General features: G+C 39.5%; 1 protein-coding gene across 1 annotated transcript in view; it reads left to right on the forward strand.

Moving 5' to 3' along the window:
* The first annotated feature begins 335 nt into the window (after positions 1–335).
* LOC110074057 (amine oxidase [flavin-containing] A) overlaps positions 336–22,255 on the forward strand; it is a 50,729-nt gene continuing 28,809 nt past the window's right edge. Inside the window, exons 1-3 of the mRNA XM_020783900.3 lie at positions 336–557; positions 20,525–20,619; positions 20,885–21,022. Of these exons, the coding sequence (XP_020639559.3) occupies positions 512–557; positions 20,525–20,619; positions 20,885–21,022 (279 nt within the window). The 5' untranslated portion in view covers positions 336–511. The remainder of the gene's footprint in view (positions 558–20,524; positions 20,620–20,884; positions 21,023–22,255) is intronic.

A 22,255-nucleotide genomic window follows, 5' to 3' on the forward strand; every position in this document is an offset into this window, starting at 1 on the left:
CCGGTTCCCACCGAGGAGCTGGGTCATGAAGGGCTCAGGAGGCAAGCCAGGCGCTGCGCTCTCCATGGGGGGGGGCTGTGGACGGGGGGGCGCAGCCCTCGCTTCCACCTGCCCAGGGATTGACGCCGTCTGTCAAAGGAAACGCTGCCAGCCCGCCTGCCCCCCTCTCCCCCCCCCCCCAGCCCAGCCCCGCTGCCCCAACCAGCCCACTCCCACTCCCACTCCCACCCCCCTCGCCTCTCGCTTGGGCAGGCACTGACTGACTCCGCCAGTGTCCCAATCCCCGAGGGCAGCCCGTGATTGGCAGCGGCGGCGGCGAGGGGCGGGGCCTCGCCGAGGGAGACCCTGCGGGGAAGTTCCTCGCCGCTGCCTTTCGCCCGAACAAGCAGGCGGACTTCGGTGCTTAGGCGAAGAAGGCAGGGAGGGCATCCCCCCCCCCTCCCGCGGGCTTTCTCGGTGCGGACCAAGACTTAGGCAGGCAGCCACGCCGACGGCGGCAAAGGGGGCAACCATGAGCGCCGACTACGACGTGGTCGTGATCGGGGGAGGCATCTCAGGTCAGTGAACTTCAGGCGGTTCTCTTCCCCCCCCCAAAAAAAGCGCCCCGGCGGCCGCCCTTTCCCCTTTCTGGACGGCTGGGAGGCAGGGCGGGAAAAAAAGTTGTGTCGGGGCGCGTCGGACGGTTCACGTGTCCTAGGGCGCCCGCTGGAAAACTGGGAGCGCTCGGCGGGTGGTTTCCTCGAAAGGAGGCGGCGAGTGGTTGTCGTAACTCTCCGACGCCAGCCTCCGCGCGTCTAGGGGGCGCCTACGAGGCAAGTGTCCCCTGGGAGTGTCGGCGTCAAGTGTCCCCTGGAAGCGTCAGCCCTCCTCACGTCCACGGGTCGGCCCGCCATAAGGGTCTCAGGTTTTTCAGGTGCCGCCAAGCCTGGTGTCTCTCTCTCACACACACACCAGTTCCCCTGTTAGTTTTTCGACACACTCAAGTTCCCTTTCGGGCAGGACATGTACTTTTCACCCTTTTTCGCTGCCACCAGAGGATATGTACCTCTCTGCACCAAATATGACTATTAGATCAGTGTTGTCCAATATAACAACGTTTATTTATGGGTTTGTAGGGAAATCATATAAAGAAAATCGTGGATGGTCTTTTATTCTTCATTCAATAAACGTTGCTTTGATTGCTTTTATGTTTGCTTATGTAGATTCACTTTAATCATGGTATTTATATATTCAACCATTTATTTATGTCTTAGCACTTTTAACTCTTTCCAATCTTAATCACATAAACTTTCCAACACTTGTCCTATTCCTATCTATCTCTCTATTGCTCTTCTCTCTAACACAACCACGGCCCTAACTGCCTAAACTGTCCTAACTGTCTTTTTTGCTCTCCTTTTGTTTTCCTGTTTCCGCCCCTCCTGTCATGTCATTGGCTCCCACATCGGAGCTCTGACCTGACTGACAGGAGTGTTCTGAGAGCTGTCCGTCACACCTGGTTTTTTCTACAGCTGATCGACAGGATGAATAATCAGGTCGGTGGGGTTACCCCACCTCATCGGATCTTCTTGTATTCACAGTTACAATAAAAGGATGAACTTGTCCCCAATCCCTCAATCTGCCTTTATGGAGGAAATACTTCGTATTTCTGTGCTTTTGTTTGCCTACCTGTCAGTTCCCCATAAACTAGTAAGAACTTGCCTTTGAGGAGAGATGCATTGGGTCACAGTGTTGGCTTTTCATACAGGTTGATGACTGTCGGAATGGAAGGGTATTGAGAGAGGGTGTGGATTGTTTGCTTTTTGCAGTGCACATTGTGTCAGCTTGATTCCTTAGCTACTTGCCCTAGAATTGCTTTTACCTTGTCAGCTTTTCTCCTGCTACCTTCTAGTCACGTTATATATTGCCCTCGGTTGACTTCAAGGGATCGTCTTGTCCCTGTATTGCAGGCTGTATTTGGCAACTCTTTCAATCTTGTGTGTGTGTGTGTGCGTGTGTGCACCATCAATTTGGATTTATGACAACCCTAGTGGTTTCTAAGCAATGTGAGATATTAAAGACCTCTCCTTAGATATCTCAACATTGCTTAGAATACACTAGGGTGCCGAATTTTACCTAATGTGTTTCCATGACTGAACAAGAATTTGAACCCACATCTCATAACTCCTCGTCCCAACACTCTATGTACTACTACGCCACACTAGTTCAGTTTATCCACTACTACTGCTACTACAGTGGAGAGCAGTGCTAGTGAGTAGTCTAGGCAAGAGAGAAGCTAGGCAGGTATTTAGGCACTGTTTAAGAGATGCAGAAAAATCAGTATGTTTGGGATTAAAATCTTCCTGCTCTGAAAGATAAAAACAGTTGTCTCTGAAATGGGATTTTAACCTAAACTTCGTTGGGCTGCCTGTTTCTTCCAGGAGAGTAGTTTCTTGATGAGATCTGTTGCCTTCACCTAAGGCTGAAAAAATCAGGTTCTTACCTTTGGACTTGTGCACACCAGCCAAGCACTCAAGGATGCTTTTAAAAATGACTTTCAGACTGTAATTTCCATACCTTATTGCCAGAATTTTATGGCAGTGGGTGAGGTCCATCTGTCATGTTCCATTTGTAAGCTTTCTGTGTCTTCCCAGTGCTTCCCCCCCCACATTAAGAAGCAAAAGGCAGAATAGGCACATGTGCCTTTGAATTTTGGCACTGGTTGCCCCATTTCAAATACAAGTTTGCTAAACAAGGTTTTTTATATTATTTCTGTGGATGTTCAGATGTGGATGGTGTGCCATAGAGAACACCTATGTCATCCAAGTCTGCAGTGGTATTGTACTGTATGCCACCCAAAGAGGTTTTATCAAAGAGCATTTGAATCAGGTGACAAAACGTATCTAGGAAAGCTATTTTTTAAAAAAAGAAAACAGATAAAGAGTGCAGTGTGATGCCTGGGAGTAAGCCTTATTGAACTCTGTGAAACTTATACTCTGAGTCGATATACAGGAGATTACACTGCAAGACTGCATGCAAGTACTTATGCAGAAGTAAGCCTGTCATGAATTCACTGGGCCCTACTTCTGAGTAACTGGCTGATAGTCAGTGGTTGGGAGTTTGATTTTCTGTTTTGCCTCCTTGGAGAAAAGCTAGACTTTGTGGTCTTGTGCAAGCTGCACAGTTACAGGATGCTCCCAGCAGAAGGAAATGGTAAACTACATTTGTGTACTCTTTACCTAGAAAACCCTGAAAAGGGTCACCATAAATTGAGATCAATTTGACAGCATGCAATTATTTTTATTACTTCTGAGTAAATTTATACATAATATTTGACTATAAAGTTTTTTAATGGAGCTAATTAATTTTATAGCTTTTTAAAAATCCTATATATTTAGCCTTTGTTTTTGTACTAACCTTTTGGAACACAAAGAATTTGTTGTGTTAGCCAAGGCAGCAAAGGCTTATAGTAACAGCTTTGTTGCTGTTCTTCACTACCAGTTGGCTGTATCGCATTGCTTTTTGGATGCTTGCCACTGCTAGTGTGTGTGGAAAATCTTTGATTGCGCTCTGAAACTGCCCTCTCTCCCATCTTGTATCTCAGTAAACTATCAAGAATCGAGCTAATGTCTGAGGAAGTGGACTTGATCTGCAAAAACTCAGATTAAAATATAGCAGTTAGTCTTTAAGTTGCCACACTGATTTTGTCTTATTGCTTTCCTGTTTGTTTGTTGGGTGTGGGTTTTTTTCCTGATATACCAGGAGTTGGATATCCTATTCAGTCTGACAGCGGTATTTATCATTCTAATGTAAAGCATAAAAGATTTCTTAACTGGTAACAAAAGAAGCGAGTCATAACAAGATATAGGCATGGCCTCTTAAACCGTTTCAGTGCCAGATCTTGAACATACAACATGTAGAAGAATAATGAAGATTAAGGAAAGGCAGTAGTGGTGATGAATAATCTATAAGCTTTACTTTATTTGGGGGGGGGGGGGATCAATCAAGATTTACTTTATCTGAAAAAAAACAACAACCCACAGGATGGAACAGTACACATAGGAATGACAGAGTTAATACAGTATTTTGTCAGCAAGATCTAGCAGACGTTAAAGAGTATGAAACAAAAATTTGCAGAAAGCTGAGCAAGTTGGAGCAGCACTGAGGATTTATCCAGCTATGAGTATATAGGAGGGTTTAAAGTTACTATGCTAGAGGGAAGGAAGACTGGAGGAACGGGTGTGGAGATTCACTCCCATCTGAGTTGTAGATGGATGTGAGTGTGATGGCATTGTAGCCTCCCCAAGCTCTTGCTGGCAGAATGGAAATGTCAGCAGAACTCTTTTCCTCCTCATAAAATTTGCAAAAGCTACTTTTCTGGGTGACAATCCCCAGAACCAACTTCCAGGTCTAGTAAGAGTAGGCATGCTTTGAGTTGCTTTCATGCTTTATGCATGGTGGGGGACTAAGACAGTTATGGGACCTGCTACATGAGGCACTGGAGAAAAATATTTTTGCACACCCATTTCTTTGCATTTACATCTTACTTACAGTTCTGCTTCCTGAGGATGAAGGGGTACAGTATGTGTCTTTGAGTAAGCAAGATGGGGGGCAGAAACAGAGAGAGAGACTTTATGATGCAATTTTTTAAACGGCATTGCTCAGAATTTGGGGTGTGTGTGTGTGTGTGTGTGTGTGTGTGTGTGTGTTTATATTTTTCCAAGTGGTCATGCAGGTGGATAGGGCTTCTCCCCTTCCTCACCCCAATTATGTTTGTCATATCTACATCTACTAGCAGCTGGATAGCACAGTGACCTGGATTGAGCAACAGTCAGATGTTGGATCCCCACTTTGTCTTGTAGGAGATGAGCTAGCCTGTGGCAAGCTGCAGAGTCCCAGAGTGCCCCCAGAAGAAGGGACTAGTAAAACTCTTCTGAGTACTGTATCCCTAGAAAACTCTGGAAAGCATCACCTTAAGTCAGAACTGACTTGGGGGCACATAAGCATGTTATGTACAAATGTCTCCATAATACATACAGAAAATTTGCAATATCCTTAATAGTGTGAGAAGTCAATCCATTGTGAAACTCGCAGAAGAAAAGCAGTCACTTCTTAGTGCAAAAAAACTCCTATGTGGAAACAGCTTAAGGGCCAAGTTACAGAGTACTGTATATTGGAAGAGCCATGATTATCCTGTTCTGTTAAGTACAATAGTGTGCATTGTGGAAACATGTTATATGCATTTAAACATCTTGATATATGATATGTGTCTAAATTTTTACAATCTGTTACTTATATTCATAGTTCTTCCATATTGTTTGCCTTCAGAGCTTATTTCTGTAAGTGGATCTTTTAATTCTTTACAGGAATGTTGGGATCAGGGTGAAGAGGACAGAGTGAGATATGAACCTGGTACTGAGTATATCCAACTAAATATTATTTAATAAAAGTAGAGACACGAGGAATGTAGCTTAATGATAATGGACCTTCTGCTGATAAAGCTGACTGTAGGGGGGAAAACATGTTTTCGAGGGTATAAATACAACTTGTTTATAATCATTGTCAGAAACTCATTAACCAAGATTTCTCCCTGCTGGTGGTGTCTCTCCTCCCAAATATTTGCTTGTACTTTAAATAAAAAACGGCTGTATTTTATGCTTCTGAGTATTGATTTTTATTCCACAGCATGGTGTGATTCAGAAGTCACTACAACAGTTAACCCTTTCTTCATAACATTTCTTAATTCTAGATCCTTTCCACAGAGGCCAGAGATAGACATAACTATTGCCATGTTTTTATTCCGTTATCCTCTGCTCCCATCAGACTCCCTAAAGTCTTGAATTTGCAAAGCTGAGCAGAGCTGCTGAGGGCAGGACATTTTGGAGATTGTTCATTCATGGGGTCACTATACTTTGGGGGTGACTTGATGGCACATAACAACAACCACAACACTTCTGATTGAAAAGGTGATGAAAATCCTGCATCTAGATAAGTAGGTTGCAGATGTCAGAAGCCATACTACTGTCACATCCCTTCTCTCATATCCTGATGTCAAACCTTCCTATCTTTTCCCCTTTACTATTAAGTAATAGTCTCTTTAAATGATGATGATAAGCCACCAAGTGATTCTGACATGACAACTCTTTCCAGGGTTTTCTAGGCAGAAAATACACAGAGGTCATTAAAGCAAAGCAAAATGTGCTACTTATATACTGCCCCATAGCGCTTAAAGCAATTTCTTGGCAGTTTACTTTAAAAAAAGTTATACAGGGTACTCAGTTTATCAATCTCAGAAGGACAGAAGTCCTTGAGACAGCTACCTGAGCCTGTCAAAATCAAACAAAGATTACAAGCAGAGTCTTGACTGCAGTACTGCAGTTTAACCACTGTGCCACAAGGCCCTTTTACCATTCTATTCTTCTGGGGGCACTCTTCTTCGGTATTTTGCCCAAGGCTACACAGGCTGGTTGTTCTTCCAGAAGGCACAGTGGAAAATTGAACTCTCAACCTCTGACTCCATAGACAGATACCTAAATCACTGCATCCAACCTTTAGCAGCCCCACGTGTCTGTATTTGCTCCCTCACTCTGGCCTTTATAACACTTCCACATAACCAGCCTTGAAGTACTGAACTCAGCACCACTCAGCTTGAATAGAACAAGGTTTTATTAAAAACAACACTGTCACAATAATATTATTTATTCCCAGACTTTTAAGTTTATTCCACAGAATTCTTTATTGTGTTTATCAGCTATCCCTCTCAAACTGTCTCTTAGGGCCTGATCCCACTGCTTAAATAAATTGAGAGACATATTTTATTTTGTTTTGTTTTTGTTTTTTGGGAAAAAAATCAGGAGATGGATCAGGTTGTTTTTCTGATTTTGGGTTGGTGTGTGCATCCTGGCCGCCGCCAACTCCCTTCTACCGTCCACCACTGCTGCCTCGGCCTCCTCTCCATCTTCACCCCCTTGCCCCCCCCGCTGTTGCCACCCCTGCCATCATCTCCAGTCAGGTGGTTCCACTCAGATGTTGGGTGCACTGTAGGGGATTTTTTGGCAAGCAAACCAAGAGGGTTTTTTTTTTTATTTTAATTCCTACTAGCTGGTATAGTGCTATTTAAAAATAGCAGAAGTTTTTAAAAATGTGGGTAGGGATGTACAGTACACATATTTGAAATTAATTCCATATCTGCCTCAAAATAAATGGACCTCTGGTGGATGAGCAGGAAAACTCACTCCCCTGCGATATTACTCTGTGCGTGCACGTATCTTGTGTGTACGCCTACATTTAAATCTTCTTTAAAAAGCAGAACTCATTTACAACAGCTGTTTTTATTGGCAGTGGGACCAAGTTTGCTTTCTCAACTGCTCTAATACATAACCTAGCATAATTTCTCTCTCAGACCTTAGACACCAAAACCATCCTGTCTCTCCCTAGTTTCTTCTAGCCAGTCAGAACATTTCATGACAATATTCCATGCCCCTCATTGTTCCCCTCCCATCATGTAGGCAACGAACCATATAAACAATACTGTGTATTTAAACATAACCAGGTACCACAGCTCCCCTGTCATCTCTAATGAAGAAAGATGTGTCTCTTCCTTGGAGGGACAAGACAGAGATGTGAGAGGGAAGGCTATGGCATCAGCAAACCTAGCAATCTTAAGTTTGAAGGAAGGTCAGCAAAGGTTAGACCAGGTGTAGAAAGATCAAGGGAAGCCGAGGAGATCCTCACTCTCTCCTCCTTCCCATTCAAAATCTGCATTTATTTACTGTAAGCTGAGTTGTAAGCAACTGTGAAGGTGAAAGGTTTAAATGTTGTGAGCCCTCTCTTCTGCTTCGCTAATTAAATCAGTGACCCTTCTACTCCCCTGACTGCCTTTAGGGCATTAAAGAAGAAGAAGCTTTTGTGATATCATCAGTATCACAGCATAACATGTAGTTGACCTTGGGGTAAGGATTTGGACTTGTTTGTGGTTTATATTGCTTAATTACATTATTGCTCCATCTTGTACTTTTATTACAACGTCTAGGTATACAGTGCATTGACAAGGATCTACTGAGTCCAGAGACTATCAGTAAAAAGCTGGCTCTGGCCAAAAAACTTGCAATCAAATGTTTCGTCCCAAATGTTTTTGTTTGGCAATTTAATCTGTTTCCAATTACATTGTCTACATGGAGTCCATATTTTCAAAGTTACTCAGTTTGCATCTTTGAAAACAAGAAATGAAGTGAAACGTACTTCTGCTGCCAAATGCACACTTTCCCAGATTTCTAGTACTGTTCTCCAATCAAAAGACATGTACAAAAATGCATAGTTTCTGGATTAGTGTGCACAAAAATGCACATAATGCTGAAAATTAGGCACATTCACACACTGAATAAAAGGAAATTGCTTGAAAAATAATGTATACATTGGACAGAAATAGATACGTAGATGCACACATTCAAAATTTTTCCGAGAGTGTGTAGGTCCTGTTACTCATTTTTGAAACACAAATAGGTTCAAATGGAGTTAAGGTCAGAAAAAGGAGAGACTGGCTGGGGCTGAAATTGACAAATTTGCCCATCCCTAACCAGCAAAGGAAACTGCAAATCACTTGTTCAGCAGGCATCCATAAGGGTTTTCATTCACTACAGGGAGCTTCATACTGTATGTAGCTGTGCTCTGATTATTGTCAGAACCTAGCTGTTTGGATGTTTCTCCTTGTGCATGGAAATCATGTGACAAGACAGACCTGCACAGGGCTTCTTCCCGCCCTGCCCCCGTCCCCGTTAATCAGTAAGCATGAATACTTTAACAGGAAGGTAAAAGCTACAGCATTCTGTCACATGTTCTTCCAGGTGAAAGAATGTCCTTGGATGGGCAAAAATTGCTGGGCTCCTACTGAGATTTCCTTTATGAACACATGTACATCCAGTTGCATTAGAATGACTGTCTATACATACAAATCAGCCATCTATGCTTCATGTATGACAGTTGTACATGTTAATGGATAACTTCACATCTGTATAAATGATTAGTATTTTAGATATGCATTCAGAGTCTTTATTAGAAGGAAGTTAGAGTTGTAGGACCAGGCCTGATTATGACGATCATGCTGCTGCTGCTGATAATACCTGTACATTCCAACTCTCACAAACAAGGTTCTCTCTAAGGTGCATGCCTACGTGTGTGTGTGTGTGACTCTGTCCTCTTCATGCAGCCAAGTATATAAAGTATAACGGTAACAACAGTAAAAACATTTCATGAACCTCATTGTATGTATCACAAAATAATTGCAACTGAAGCATGTTCATCTACATTGATTATTTGGATCAGTGGTTCTTAACCTGGGCGATAATGCCCCCCAGGGGGCGATTTCATTTTTCAGGGGGGCAGTAGAACGAAAAGGGGCGGTGTGGGGGCATTGGAGCAAGCTAAACCTGTGAAGATGGATGCAGCCTTTTTACAGTGTGCATGAATATATATTTTCCTCCAATCTTAATTTAGTTTCAGAGTTTTTGTCTTGAAATTTTTAGTTCCTGCATTGCGGTTTGTTTTTATGCCCTTTTAATATTTCTTTTTGCGTCTTAAAATTCGCTTACAACTAAATAATTAAATGTTACTTTTTGGGAGCATTTCATTTTCTTGGAATTTAATTTTGTTTTCAGCGGTCATTGGATTTAAGTGTCTTAAATAAATAAAAAAAATAAACAAATAAACAAACAAATAAATAAGATATCATCACTGTGGGGAGGGGGGCGATGATAACTTCTTCAATGGCTCAAGGGGGCATTTCTTTCAAAAAGGTTAAGAACCACTTATTTGGATTAGGTGACTGGTGGGAAAGGGGTAGGTTGGGAAAATGTTTATTTATTTTCCCAACCTACTCAGAAGGGAAAATGTTTATTTTGTGCCCTTCTGTGTTTACATAGTTACGTATTTGTTTACATATATGTGCACTATAGGAAGCAATGGTTATCCACTAAGATACTTAATTTCTAGAGAATTAAAGGGAGAAGAGGAAGAGCCGATTCCTGCAGAATACCAATGCTCCTGTATATACATGTGAACATGGAGGCAAGCATTTCTTTCTGAAGCCCCCATATCATTTTCAAGATTGATAAAATTTAGCAAAAGTTTTATGGAGAAGTACAATAAAATAGAGGCTGTTCTAAGGTGATTATGGTGATGAGCTAAGGTAGTGAATATTGGCACAGTGCAAATAAAAGTTATTGGATTAATGGACCTAAAGTCTGCAAGATATAACAAGACTGCTGCACAGGATTGGTCCTGAATAATTCTGGTGCTCAGAGCTAAGAAAGCAAAACAGAACAAAAGGGTGGCGGTGGGGTAGGAGACCCCATATATTTCCTTTATGGCAAAAGAGCTCTTAAATGCCTTGAATTTTCTTCTTCTGATATTTCATAACCTTCAAGTATGCCCTGCTCTCATCTATAGAAGGAGGTTTACAAAGACCATTCTCTGAAAAATATTGGTGAAGAAGGATATGAATCCCTTCATGTGCAATTCTAATAATGGTCAGAGTGCTGTGATCTTTTAAGTGGGAGTTGTAATGGAGGTATGGAAACATCAAAAAGAACCCTGCAGTTAGATATATTTCTAAGTAAACCTGAAGAAGAAAACAGCCAAGCTATGCTCATAATTAGTGTTGAGAAGCCGGATCCTCTCATTTGGCACAGATGACTTTGATGTACCAAGCAACAATCCACTTAGTATTATATTCAAAGACATCCTCCTATGTCAAATCGAGTGGCTTCTCAAATTTGATGGTACAGTGGAAAATGAAAGTTCTTCCTGCCATATCCATCTTTTAAAGAAGCCTAAAATGACTGGAAGGAAGGACAAAATATAATTTGTTCTCATTCTATTATCCAGAATTGCTAATTTATTTATTTATTTATTCAGCTTTTACCCCACCCATTTAGATTCAAACGAATCTACTCCGGGCAGCTTACAGTCTGAGCAATATAAAACAAGAATTAAAACAGATAATATCAAAAAAAAAAAAAAGTAAGCAAAGTCCAAGATGGGAAAACAGAGGGAACTAAGTGATGGAAGGGGGGAAAGCCTGCCTGAAGAACTAATTTTGCTATGTTTCCAAGTTTCAGTTTTTAACTAACTTTGACATATTTGAGGTATAGAGGTTTCTCTTGTAAATGCTATGACAACAACTACATGTATTATATATTATGCGGTTTGTATTTAATATTACTTTTGTTTAGGGATCTGGTTTGGGACAAGAGAAGGAAGCCTTTGCTTCAGCCCAAAAGCATTGTGGAAGTGTGTTCTGTTATGATTGTGACATGATTTTGAGAATCAGTGTGTTGAACTTATTGGGTGTATGCCAGTAAATTTTAGGTGCATCCAGTCTCATGAATAGCAGGGGAACTCAAGACCACTGTTAAATGCTTAACACTGCAATCTTAAATGTGCTTCAAAGCAAGCCTATAAAAATATAGTATAATGAGAACCTGTGACTTGATCAGGAAGATGATAGCAAAAAGTATCATATTAATACTGCAGTCTACTTGATAAACCTCCTAGCAAAATTTGATTTAAAAGTTAAATCACAAGGCTGGGGTTACACTGCTTAAAAGCAAGAATTAAAAGACAAATAGGGCTAAAGACTGATTTTAGACCCACATTTTCCAATCAATTTAATGTCATTTGCTTCTCCTGGGTTTGGATTAGTTCATTTATTTTTTAAGAAACAGCACATGTGGAATGAGAGAGATTGGGGTGATATTGTGTTAACCTTTTCATTTTGTACTGTTTTCTCTTAACAAAACCATATTCTGTTTCTTAATATTTCCCCTTAGGTCAAAAACTGAGTTCTAATATCGTTTTATTTCTATACATATCATCTTTTAAGATAATTGTCCTAAGCAGGTTGTAAATCTTGAATAGTAACATAAGCGTAAATTCAGCTGTTATGCCAGTTAGAGTGATGAATTGGATTTCTTAAATCAATATTTAAGGAATTCCCCTTGAGTCAATGGATCTGCTGTCATTCCAGCTAACCTCCGGATTTTGCATATAACAGAATCATTTTCAGTTACCTGCTCTGTCTTCGTCAGATCTTTCAATTCATATATGCCTGCTAATTTCTGTGGGGAAAATGGTTCAACTGGCAAAAATGGTATATTTTAGAAAGAGGAACTGCTCATAAATGTTACGCCCGAAAGTCATTAGTCAGCATTCCCACAAAGTAACTTTCTAATTATATCGCCTCATGACTTGTCGTGCATCAAAGCTGAATAATTTATTATTCAAATTAAACAGTTTATCTTAAATAACTGAAGGTGAAATATTGGAAAACATAGTGTGGAAAATTATTTTAAATGGCCAAAATCTAGTCACTTTGTTATGCAAAAGACATAATGTATGGAAAAGAACTGCCATGTTAAAAAGAAAGAAAGAAGGAAAGAAAGAAAGAAAGAAAGAAAGAAAGAAAGAAAGAAAGAAAGAAAGAAAGAAAGAAAGAAAGAAAGAAAAGCAAAATGACCACGTCTATTGGCATTATCTGTTTCATATCAAGTCACACAACTCAGAACAAATAGTGTCTGTGGAGATTCCTTAACTCGAGGCAGTTTTACCTCCAAATGTTAAACCTGTCACATAACTAGGAGAACTGGTTTTCAGCCACTAAGTTATAGTCACAACAAGCCCTCCCCAAAGTACTAAGTTGCCAATTTTTATAAGTAAATTTGTTATTTCTTGTTCTTCAACAGAACCTAAAATAATTGCAGCTAAAGTATGTTATTTACTAAATCGGAATGCTACAAGCACTAGGCTGTGGTATAAAACATAACTAAGTAGTGAGTCACACACACACTTTGTAACTATAAGCACAATCAGAAACAGGTACAATATGAAAGAAATGACACTACTCTTACAATTGGAATCGAACTTGGTTATGTGTTAGTTATTGGAAAAAGGAATATTTGTAGATATTTAGCCAAATCAGTGCCTCTTTTAGGCAGAAGATCATCATACAGTCTTTGTTTCATTTGCACTGTCCATCTTCACGTATTAATTAAATTCTGCCTTTCCTTCCTATGGATCATGCTCTTCCTCTCCAGTTTCTTTCTCAGAATAACCTTGTGAGGTAGGTTAGGCTAAGAAATAGTAGGTGGCTTTAAGAACTTTCACAGCCACAGGGATCCAAACCCAGTTCTCCTCAGTCCTAATCCATCACCCGAACCACTGCACTACAGTGGCTCATGTGCCTATCTGTCCTTATAGTTACTGGATCGCTGGGAATTGTGGTTCCAGAGAAATAGGTAGCTGCATGAAGGGGCCTAAAAAAATAACTGTAGACCACTGCATTGAAGTTGTTATTTGTTTGGGCTAACAAAATGTCACTAAAAGCCAGTCAGATATTGGGAAAGGGAGGAATTGACAGGAGCCTTTACCCCGACGGTGTTTTACAAATGTCAATTGGCTCAGATTGGCTGCTCCACATTTACTTGGCACAGACATTCCTGCTTGACTAACAAGAGCTGAGGTTAAGATGGCTACTGTCAGATTTCATTTCTCAGTTGAGTTTAGAAACAATTAGATTTCCCATCAATGCAGTGGTGAAAAAGTAAATCACAGCAAAAGTACATCTCTGTGGTGGAGGTCTAATGTAATCAAGATAACACTGGCAGTTAGCTTTCTTTAGCACTAACTGATGTGCTGTAAGAGAATAAAAATATCAGCGAGCCAGGCAACTGCTGTAAAGGGGCTGATCACTTTTTAATGCAGTATACTAAATATAATCTCATAAAGGGTCTGTATCATATTCTTGGGTTAGTTTTTTTGTTCTTCTTTATCTGCTAATTAGTAGATAGCTACGCAAGAAAATAATATGAATAAATGATATGTCATCTTTCCCTATGTGAATAAACCCAGCTTCTTTCATTTAATTTTGTTCTTAATAGCACCTGAGAGTGGCTTGATGTTTAGAAAGCTGTGTTATTTAACTGTTTCTCATAATGCCGTATTGGACTCAAAACATCACTGTTAGGTCCATGGCACAGACCTAGTAATGAACCTTATAAAGACACTTTAATATTTCTACAGAGCAGTGTAATGTTTTCCACGATTGTCAGGGGCATTCTGGGTGGGTTGCTTTAAAAATACCATGGAAGAGCATTTGGTTTTCTGTCTGTAAGAATGAATGAGTCAATGTTTATGAAGTGCTTATTATGGCCAAGGTTGTTAAACTTGAGGAATATTGTTGAAATCAGTGAATTTAGGTACTCTTTGCTGTACATAGGTTTAGGCAGTGAAATATTTGCCAAGGCTTGTCCTACCAATAGGAAGAGTGAGATGTTTGTTTTGGGCGACGGATGCTGGAGGTAGCAATAGCGACACATATACATCCCCCTTGAACTCCCCCTGGACCTGCACTCCATAGACAGAGCTGTACATTCACTAGAATTTTCTTGTATTCCTTAAACTAGTTGCCCTCAGATTGGGAGACCCTGTCTTGCCACTGATGCTTAATCAAAATTCATCAAGTTTGTCTAGTCCAGTGGTTCTTAACCTTTGTTACTTGGATGTTTTTGAACTGCAACTCCCAGAAACCCCAGCCAGCACAGTTGGTGGTGAAGGCTTCTGGGAGTTGCAGTCCAAAACTCCTGAGTAACCCAAGGTTAAGAACCAGTGGTCTAGTCCAGCATGTTTCCATATAGGTAAGTTTGGGAGTCTAGACACAGATTTTGCCTCAAGCAGCAAAATGTCTTGAATCAACTTTTGAACTCACCATGTAATCAACAGTTATCAGGGCTTTTGTATTAGTTTAATCTCATTGTCCATCGTGCCATTGTCTTGGCAGTTACATCTTAATTTAACCCATGGTTTTCTTTGGATAGTGCCATACAAGCCATTTATAAAAAGTTATAGGCTCAGTAATGTCCCAAAACCTCTATAGTAATCAAATCGGGGATCAGCCATGTTGCACAGTTTCCTACGTGGCCCTTGAAATAGATTATAGGAAGAAATTTTGCATGTGAAATGCATTTAATTTACAGTTTCATGTGCATTGTTCAAAATTAATGTAATGTAACAACTCGTTTACCTCAGGGAAGTCCATTTAGTATGAATGAGCTTGCTGCAGAGCACATTGTGGCTTGCAGCAAAATGAGTACTGTTTTTTCTTTGCTTTGGTACTTGATGCCATTTTCACATACTTAGGTATGCTGGTTATCATAACTAGCATCTTTTATATAATTTGCAGATGTAAAAGTACAAAGTTTTTACTTTTTGCTGAAAGCAAAAGACTATCCAGCAATTTTCTACTAAGCGGATTTGATAGATGTTAAGAGTTAGTTTGTAGTAATCTTTAACCTGACATTAGCTTAACTTCTTTTAAGCTTTTCAGATCACAAAACAAATTGCATGTATTGCTGAGCATCTGTGTTTGGATGTTTAGATTTGTTTGACAATTAGTGCTAAAAATAGGTCAGTGCTAGTGCTGTGTCTAGCAAGAACAGTTTAAGGACCTTAACAACAGTGACTTGAGATGCAGTTTTCTTTTGTAACGCCTTTAGATAGATGGAGCTTGGTTTACCTTGCTACAGAAACACCTAGGTAGATATTCAAGGGACTGTGATTTGTTCATCCTGATCAAATAAATATCAAGATGAATTGTATCCAATAGCCTATTGTGATAAGAGTTTGTTAACAAGTTGAATATGTAATAGGAATGTTTCTCTCATAACATAATAGCTGAAATCCTGTTAGTGTAATAAGTCATACTAGAGGAGGACCATTGCATCAGTGGAGTTTTCGTGAGTCGAGTTCTTCATAAGTTCTACTAATACAAATGCGCCTCCTCTAGTTGCAATTTACTATATTTAAATAAGTAACAACTAGAAGAGTCCATTAGAATCAATGGAACCTACAGTGCTGACTTGCCAAATCCCCACCGATTCAATGGGCCACGTCAAGTGCAACTTACTTCACTAAGCAACAGAATTTCTACTAGTGAGAATTAGTCCCTAATTTGTTTGAAAGAGCTGAGGTTAATAATGAATTCTGACAACAAAAATGTGAGGTATAAAAATGCAATGCTAGTGATACATTCTTGGCTGTGGAATGCCCTCCCTTGGGAGGCTAGATTGGCCTGCTCTGTTTGTCCTTCCGGCAGCAGGCAAAGACCAGCTTTCCCAGACAAACTTGTAAAAACTAACTGGGCAGTTTTTGATTTTGTGTGCCTGATGCTATTATCATTTTATGTGTGTTTTAGATAAGTTTTTTTGACAGTTTTAAGTGTTTTAATACTGCTGTATGTTTAATAGTATAATTTGATTGTGGCTTTAGTCAGTTTGGGTTTTTTAAATAATTTCTGAGTGCTTGGGGCCTCTTAATTGTGAGAAAGGCAGCACAGAAATGAGAATTAACAAACAAATAAATACAATGCAATTATTCTCATAAAGATTAATCAAGGGACATTAAAATGACCAATGTGCAAGGCTTTTTATGGCACAGAGGGGCCTGTAGCAGAATGCTCATTTGGATGGCCTAGCTGCTCCTTCCTTCTTACAATGCATTTTGTCTGTATCATTTTCCCTCATTGGTTTTTTTAAAAACTCACTATGCATATAATAGTGGAGTTTTTTAAAGCTGAGTTTCAACTGTGAATGTTCAGTTTTGATATGAGGTACTAGTTCCCCTGTATTCGGCACTATTTAGGCCTCATATTGAGTATTGTGTCCAGTTCTGGACACCAGACTTCAAGAAGGATGCTGAGAAATTGGAACAAGTTCGGAGGAGGCCGACAAGGATGATCAGGGGCTTGGAAACCAAGCCTTATGAGGAAAGATCGAAAGAACTGGGCATGTTTAGCCTTGATAAAAGAAGATTATGGGGAGATACAATAACAAATACTTTTAAAATGTCATACTGAGGAGGAGCAGGATCTGTTCTCAGTCATTCCAGAGTGCAGGACACGCAACAGTTGGCTCAAGTTACAGGAAGCCAGATTTTGGCTGAATATCAGGAAAAACCTCTTAACTGTTACAGCAGTACAACAATGGAATCAATTACGTCGAGAGGTGGTGAGAGCTCCAACACTGGAGGCATTCAAGGGAAATTTAGACGACCACCAGCAGATAGCCCTTGATTTGTATTCCTTCATTGAGCAGGGGTTTGGACTTGATGGCGTTATAGGCCCCTTCCAACTCATTGTTCTATGATTCTATGATGACTATAGGATGATATGTATAATGATGGATTATGTCTGTAATATTTTATTTATTTATTTATTTATTTATTTATTTATTTATTTATTTATTTATTTATTTATTTATTTATTTATTTATTTATTTATTTATTTAACTTAACTTAACTTAACTTAACTTAACTTAACTTAACTTAACTTAACTTATATGCCGCCCACACTACCCGAAGGTCTCTGGGCGGCTTACAGCATTTTAAATGTTATCTCATTTTTCCTGTACTTTTCTTGCCTTTTTTCCTGATTTTTCTTCTGTTGCCATCAGTAAAGTTTATTGTATGATTTTTACCATTAGACATGGAGCTCAAGCTAGTGGGATTCTAAGTGGAAAGAGCTGGCAGCAATGCAACAGTGCCATTATAGATCTGCCCTCCTCTGTGTATGAGGCCACCACCATTAGTAACAACCAGGGCAACTGTGTTTTGTGCTCACTCCAAAAGACTCTGCAAATGTGATTCAGTTTAAGCAATACACAGTGATACACAATAGATCAAAATGGAACCCAAAAAACTATCCTTATGTCATACATAAACTCATGGTGTCTGAGCAGACAAGGATTGCCTGAGGAAAGGATTTTAGGATTGCAAAGGATGGCTCAAAGGAAAATAACAACCTAGTGAGTTGTTGCTGAAAGAATGGTCACATTTAAGAGGAATTTAAAATTATATTGCCAACGTCGTAATATGATAGTGTGTAGTTCTGGACATTGCTCCTATTGCAGACTTAGATCAAGAGACTGGAGCAGCTCTTCCATGGAGACAGGTCAAGTTTAGGGCTCTAAAAGCATATTAAGAAGGCAAGGAGGGAAATCTGAAAGAAGCACATAAATTTATGCAGTTGAAAGAAAATAAGGCGAGGGTTTTTCCCCCTCTTGTAATAGTAGAACTCAGGGTTATCATGGACGGTAAGATTTGGAGCTGGATTATTGTGCAACAACACTTTGCATGAAGAACTGTTGACCTGGGTGTTTCCACTCTTGTGGTGTCTTGTTTTTCTCTTTGATGCACTCTTGTGCTCTTAGGGATGAGCATAGTTCCTTTCCAGTGTTCTAGCAAAGAGTTGGCATAGCACACTAAGTAGAGAGTTCAGTGGGTGTAAACTGTAACTACACATTGAGCTAGTTGCCTGTCTGCCTAGTAGTCAATCCAGTGGTAAGGTAAATCTTGGCAGGTCTTCACTCCCACAAACTGTATATCTGATTATTTGGAGGAGGGTCCCCATAAAATTCACAGTTCAGGTGACCAGACCCTACAGATCACTGGTGTGCCACATGGTACCCTCCCCTGCATGGCTTTTCCGGTATTCGCCAAAGTAGAAAATAGACACCAGTATCCAACCACACATTGTTACTTTGAACTCTGGGGGGGGGGAGAGAAAGAAGTGTGCATAGTTTGAGAGTGTGTTCACTATAAATAATACAAGAATTCCCATTTATGCTTTGAATATACCTTACACATAGGTGTTAGTAAGACAGCCTGAGACACTGAAATGGAGGGAAAGCGAAGTCAGAAACAAAGATTTGAAAGAGCATAGTCTACTGTACTGTGTTCTGCAGGTTTGTTATGAGCCAAACTCTGTAATACCAGCTTTAAGCCCTCTTGTTGCGTGCATTCCTAGGTCTGAAAGCTAAAGAGTGTCTTCCAAAGAGTTTTCATTTCCACAGTCAATGCCAGCTGATAACATAGAGAGCGAATGGCTGGATTATGTTTTGTCTACCGTATAGCAAGATTGGAAATGAGCCTGCTTCCTTCCTCTGATTGTTGAGAGCTCTGAGTCATGTTGTGTTGTTAAGCAGTTCCTCCCCAATTCCGCAAGACCTTACATGTTCCTGGACAAAACACTTCCAATTAAAACATTATCTGTCCTGTTATTTCTGTCTTAAGAAGATACGTACAGTATTTGCGAGAGTTTTGTGTGTATGTGAGTGTTACCAGTCTTTTCCCATTCAAGTCTCCTAGAACCATGCATGAAGCAGCACCACAAAACCCACACAAGCCAGTCAGTGTTTGAAGCACATGGCATTTCACTTCCACCATTTAGCAAAGTCACACCCTGGTAATCAAAATTAACTAGAGCATTACAGAAATTTGGGTGGATGGGGTGGTAGTCACAATAGTTTATTTTAACAAAAAAGAATAAAGAGGTTTGTGGCACCTTAAAAATTAGCTAGTTTAATCTGCCATACGTTTTCGTATAGTTTGCACAAGTGTTCATTGTTATCTTATTATAATACAACTTCATTGTACATTAATTATTATGAAAAGGGATTGATTAGAAGTAAAAAGTCAAGATAACTATTTTTCCCCTAAGCGCTGCTCTTGGGGAAAATGTTCATATATAATGTTCATATAGTATGCGAAATTTGGAAAAGTCCACCCCCACCCCACCCTCACATTTCTTTCTAGGGCTGGTGCTGCCATGCGGTGGGTGAACCAAAACTGAAACATAATGGGATAAATGAGAGCAAGAATTGGTATCTGAATGGTAGAGCAAAACTTTTTAAAATGTTAGCCTTAGGATCTCGTGGTGGTCATCATTTGGGTTCAACTTTAAGAAGTAACTTGTCTCTTGATTGTCCAGAGATTTGCTGTTAAAGATACTTGCAAATGAAGATTAGGTTTATTGCAGAAGTTTTTTTATATTGTTGAGCTTCATTTGCTACATTGGGGGTCATAAGAGTGATCATGACTTTGAATGTAGCAGATCTAAGCAATGCTATTGTTTTGCCATCAAAATAATTTCCCAGGTTCATAATGTTGAGCCTGTTCAGTATTTCATCACATCATCCACATGGATAAACTGTTAAGAAATGTCAGTGGAAGAAGGAAATGAAAAGGAGGTAATGGAAAAAGAGAGTACTGATGAGTTTCAGTTCATACCTATTAGTAGCTTTTCTTTATTCCTTTGTTTACAACATCATTGTTATGGGTTATGTGCGAAAAACCATTCTACTCTATTGTAGTCTAATTGTACAATTCAGTTCTGAATTTGTGATGCCATAGTTTTCAGCGCATGGACACAGTTCAGAGTATAAAAATTTGTAAATGATATTTAAAACAAGTGGAAATATAAACGTTTCTATGAAAAGGTCAAGAAAAGAAGATGAATATGTATACATACCTCTAAGCATAGCTGTGCAAATATCACCTGAAAACATAAACATTGCAACATCAGTTCATTCCAACACTGACTAGTTATTAATAATTGTTATGTTAAATTGGAAAAAATATATTAGTTCAGTTAGTCTGTAATTTTTTTAAAAAAATAAAGTATTTTATAAATGATTTTTTAAAACATGTAACAATCTTGTTTTAGGTATGTCAGCGGCAAAGTTGTTGTTTGAATCTGGACTTAGTGTTGTGGTTTTAGAGGCTCGTGACAGAGTTGGGGGACGGACTCACACAATTAGGGTAAGTAGTGTTCGAAGAAACCATTCTCATATTTTCTACTAATATTGTGGGATGTGACATTCTGAAAAAGAGTGCTAATTCTTGAAAATGTTGTACATAATCATACGGAATGCAGGCAATTCTTTTGAGAGTAGAGATACGAATTAGGCTTACTTCTGAGGTGTTTCATTTGTTAATGAGACATAAGTACATTCTCAATATTCTATCACAAATATCTCTTGGCTTTTGTTACTTCTACAGTTTTCCCTCCCCCCTCTTTCGACAGAACAAGCAAGTGAACTATGTAGATGTTGGTGGATCGTATGTTGGACCTACTCAGAATCGAATTCTGCGACTGGCTAAAGAACTTGACATAGAAACATACAAAGTGAACGTTGATGAGCCTGCCATCCTGCATAAAGAAGTAAACAAAAATACTTTTATTTATCTAGCTCTGCTAGCCCTGTATGTATAAATGCATTTGTTGGTGGATTATGAGGTGAAGGGTCTAAATCTTAAGCATGGTTTCTCCGTTCATTTGTCATCAGCTGAGTAGAGTTTCCAGGGTCTTAGCTATCTTAGTCTTTTGAAGCAAAGAAGAACCAAGAGTTTTGTGAAACTTTAAGGATTACAGATTAAGAAGTTTTATTTAGAATAAACTATTGTGAACCTGCTGGAGTCCACCAAAACCTTATACCGTAATAAGACTAGTTCAACTTTAAAGTGTCACAGGGCTTTGTTTTTGTTTTAACTAAGTGAAGTGTTTCTGCTTTATTCCTCAGTTGTTTCTCTAAAACTCAGCTTGCTAGGGCAGTGCAATGAACAGTGAAGAATGTCTGAATGAAAGAAGCTATTTCAGGGCTTAGTGTAATCATGAAAAATTATAGATTTGAAGAAGAATGAGTGTTGTTCCTCCTTCAAAGCAACCCTCTGCTCTCAGTGCTTCACTTTGTTGACTCAATGATAATGGCCAGAATCCAAATGAATATTTACACCACCATATCTGCAGTGGTGCAACCTGGAGCAGTGAATAGCTGCTAATTGATGAGTGCTAAATTAAATCCTTAATTGCACACCAGTTGTGAGGCTTGACAGGTGACTAGGAAACTCAACCAGAAACTCCTTGCTCTGAGTTACACCACTGCATTTACACCAATGTAAAAAAATCTATTGGATTCTTGCTGTTGCATCTTTATTTAAAAACTAAACAGCAAACATATTATTCTTCCAATGGAAATTGCTGAAGGGAGGGGAGGATCTAACACTTTATTCATAGACAGGAGGATCAATTTGTGTTTAGAGTTTTTAATTTGAAATATTCCATGTGTAGCCTCCATATTCTTCTTTTGCCTCAAATTGCCACTTTGTTTATCTTTAGCAGTGAATGAACTGTAGTATCTGTTGGTGCAAACTTCATAAATAATAGAAAGAGGAGATTGTGAAGTTCCATAGAGGGCCAATGCTTCAATTGTTTCACTTTTATAGTGATTGTAAGTAATTTCAACTCAGATTTTTTGTTCCTTAGCTGGTGGTCCTCAAACACGCTTCTCTAAACACAAGACTTAAATTGTTATTGTCTGTCTCTGTGATTGCACAAACAGCTGCTCATTACTACTGGGTGATCTGATCAGAAGTTAGAGAGCTTCAGATAGGTACG

This window comes from Pogona vitticeps, chromosome 3 (assembly GCF_051106095.1).
Source record: "Pogona vitticeps strain Pit_001003342236 chromosome 3, PviZW2.1, whole genome shotgun sequence".
NCBI classification, from domain to species: domain Eukaryota; kingdom Metazoa; phylum Chordata; class Lepidosauria; order Squamata; family Agamidae; genus Pogona; species Pogona vitticeps.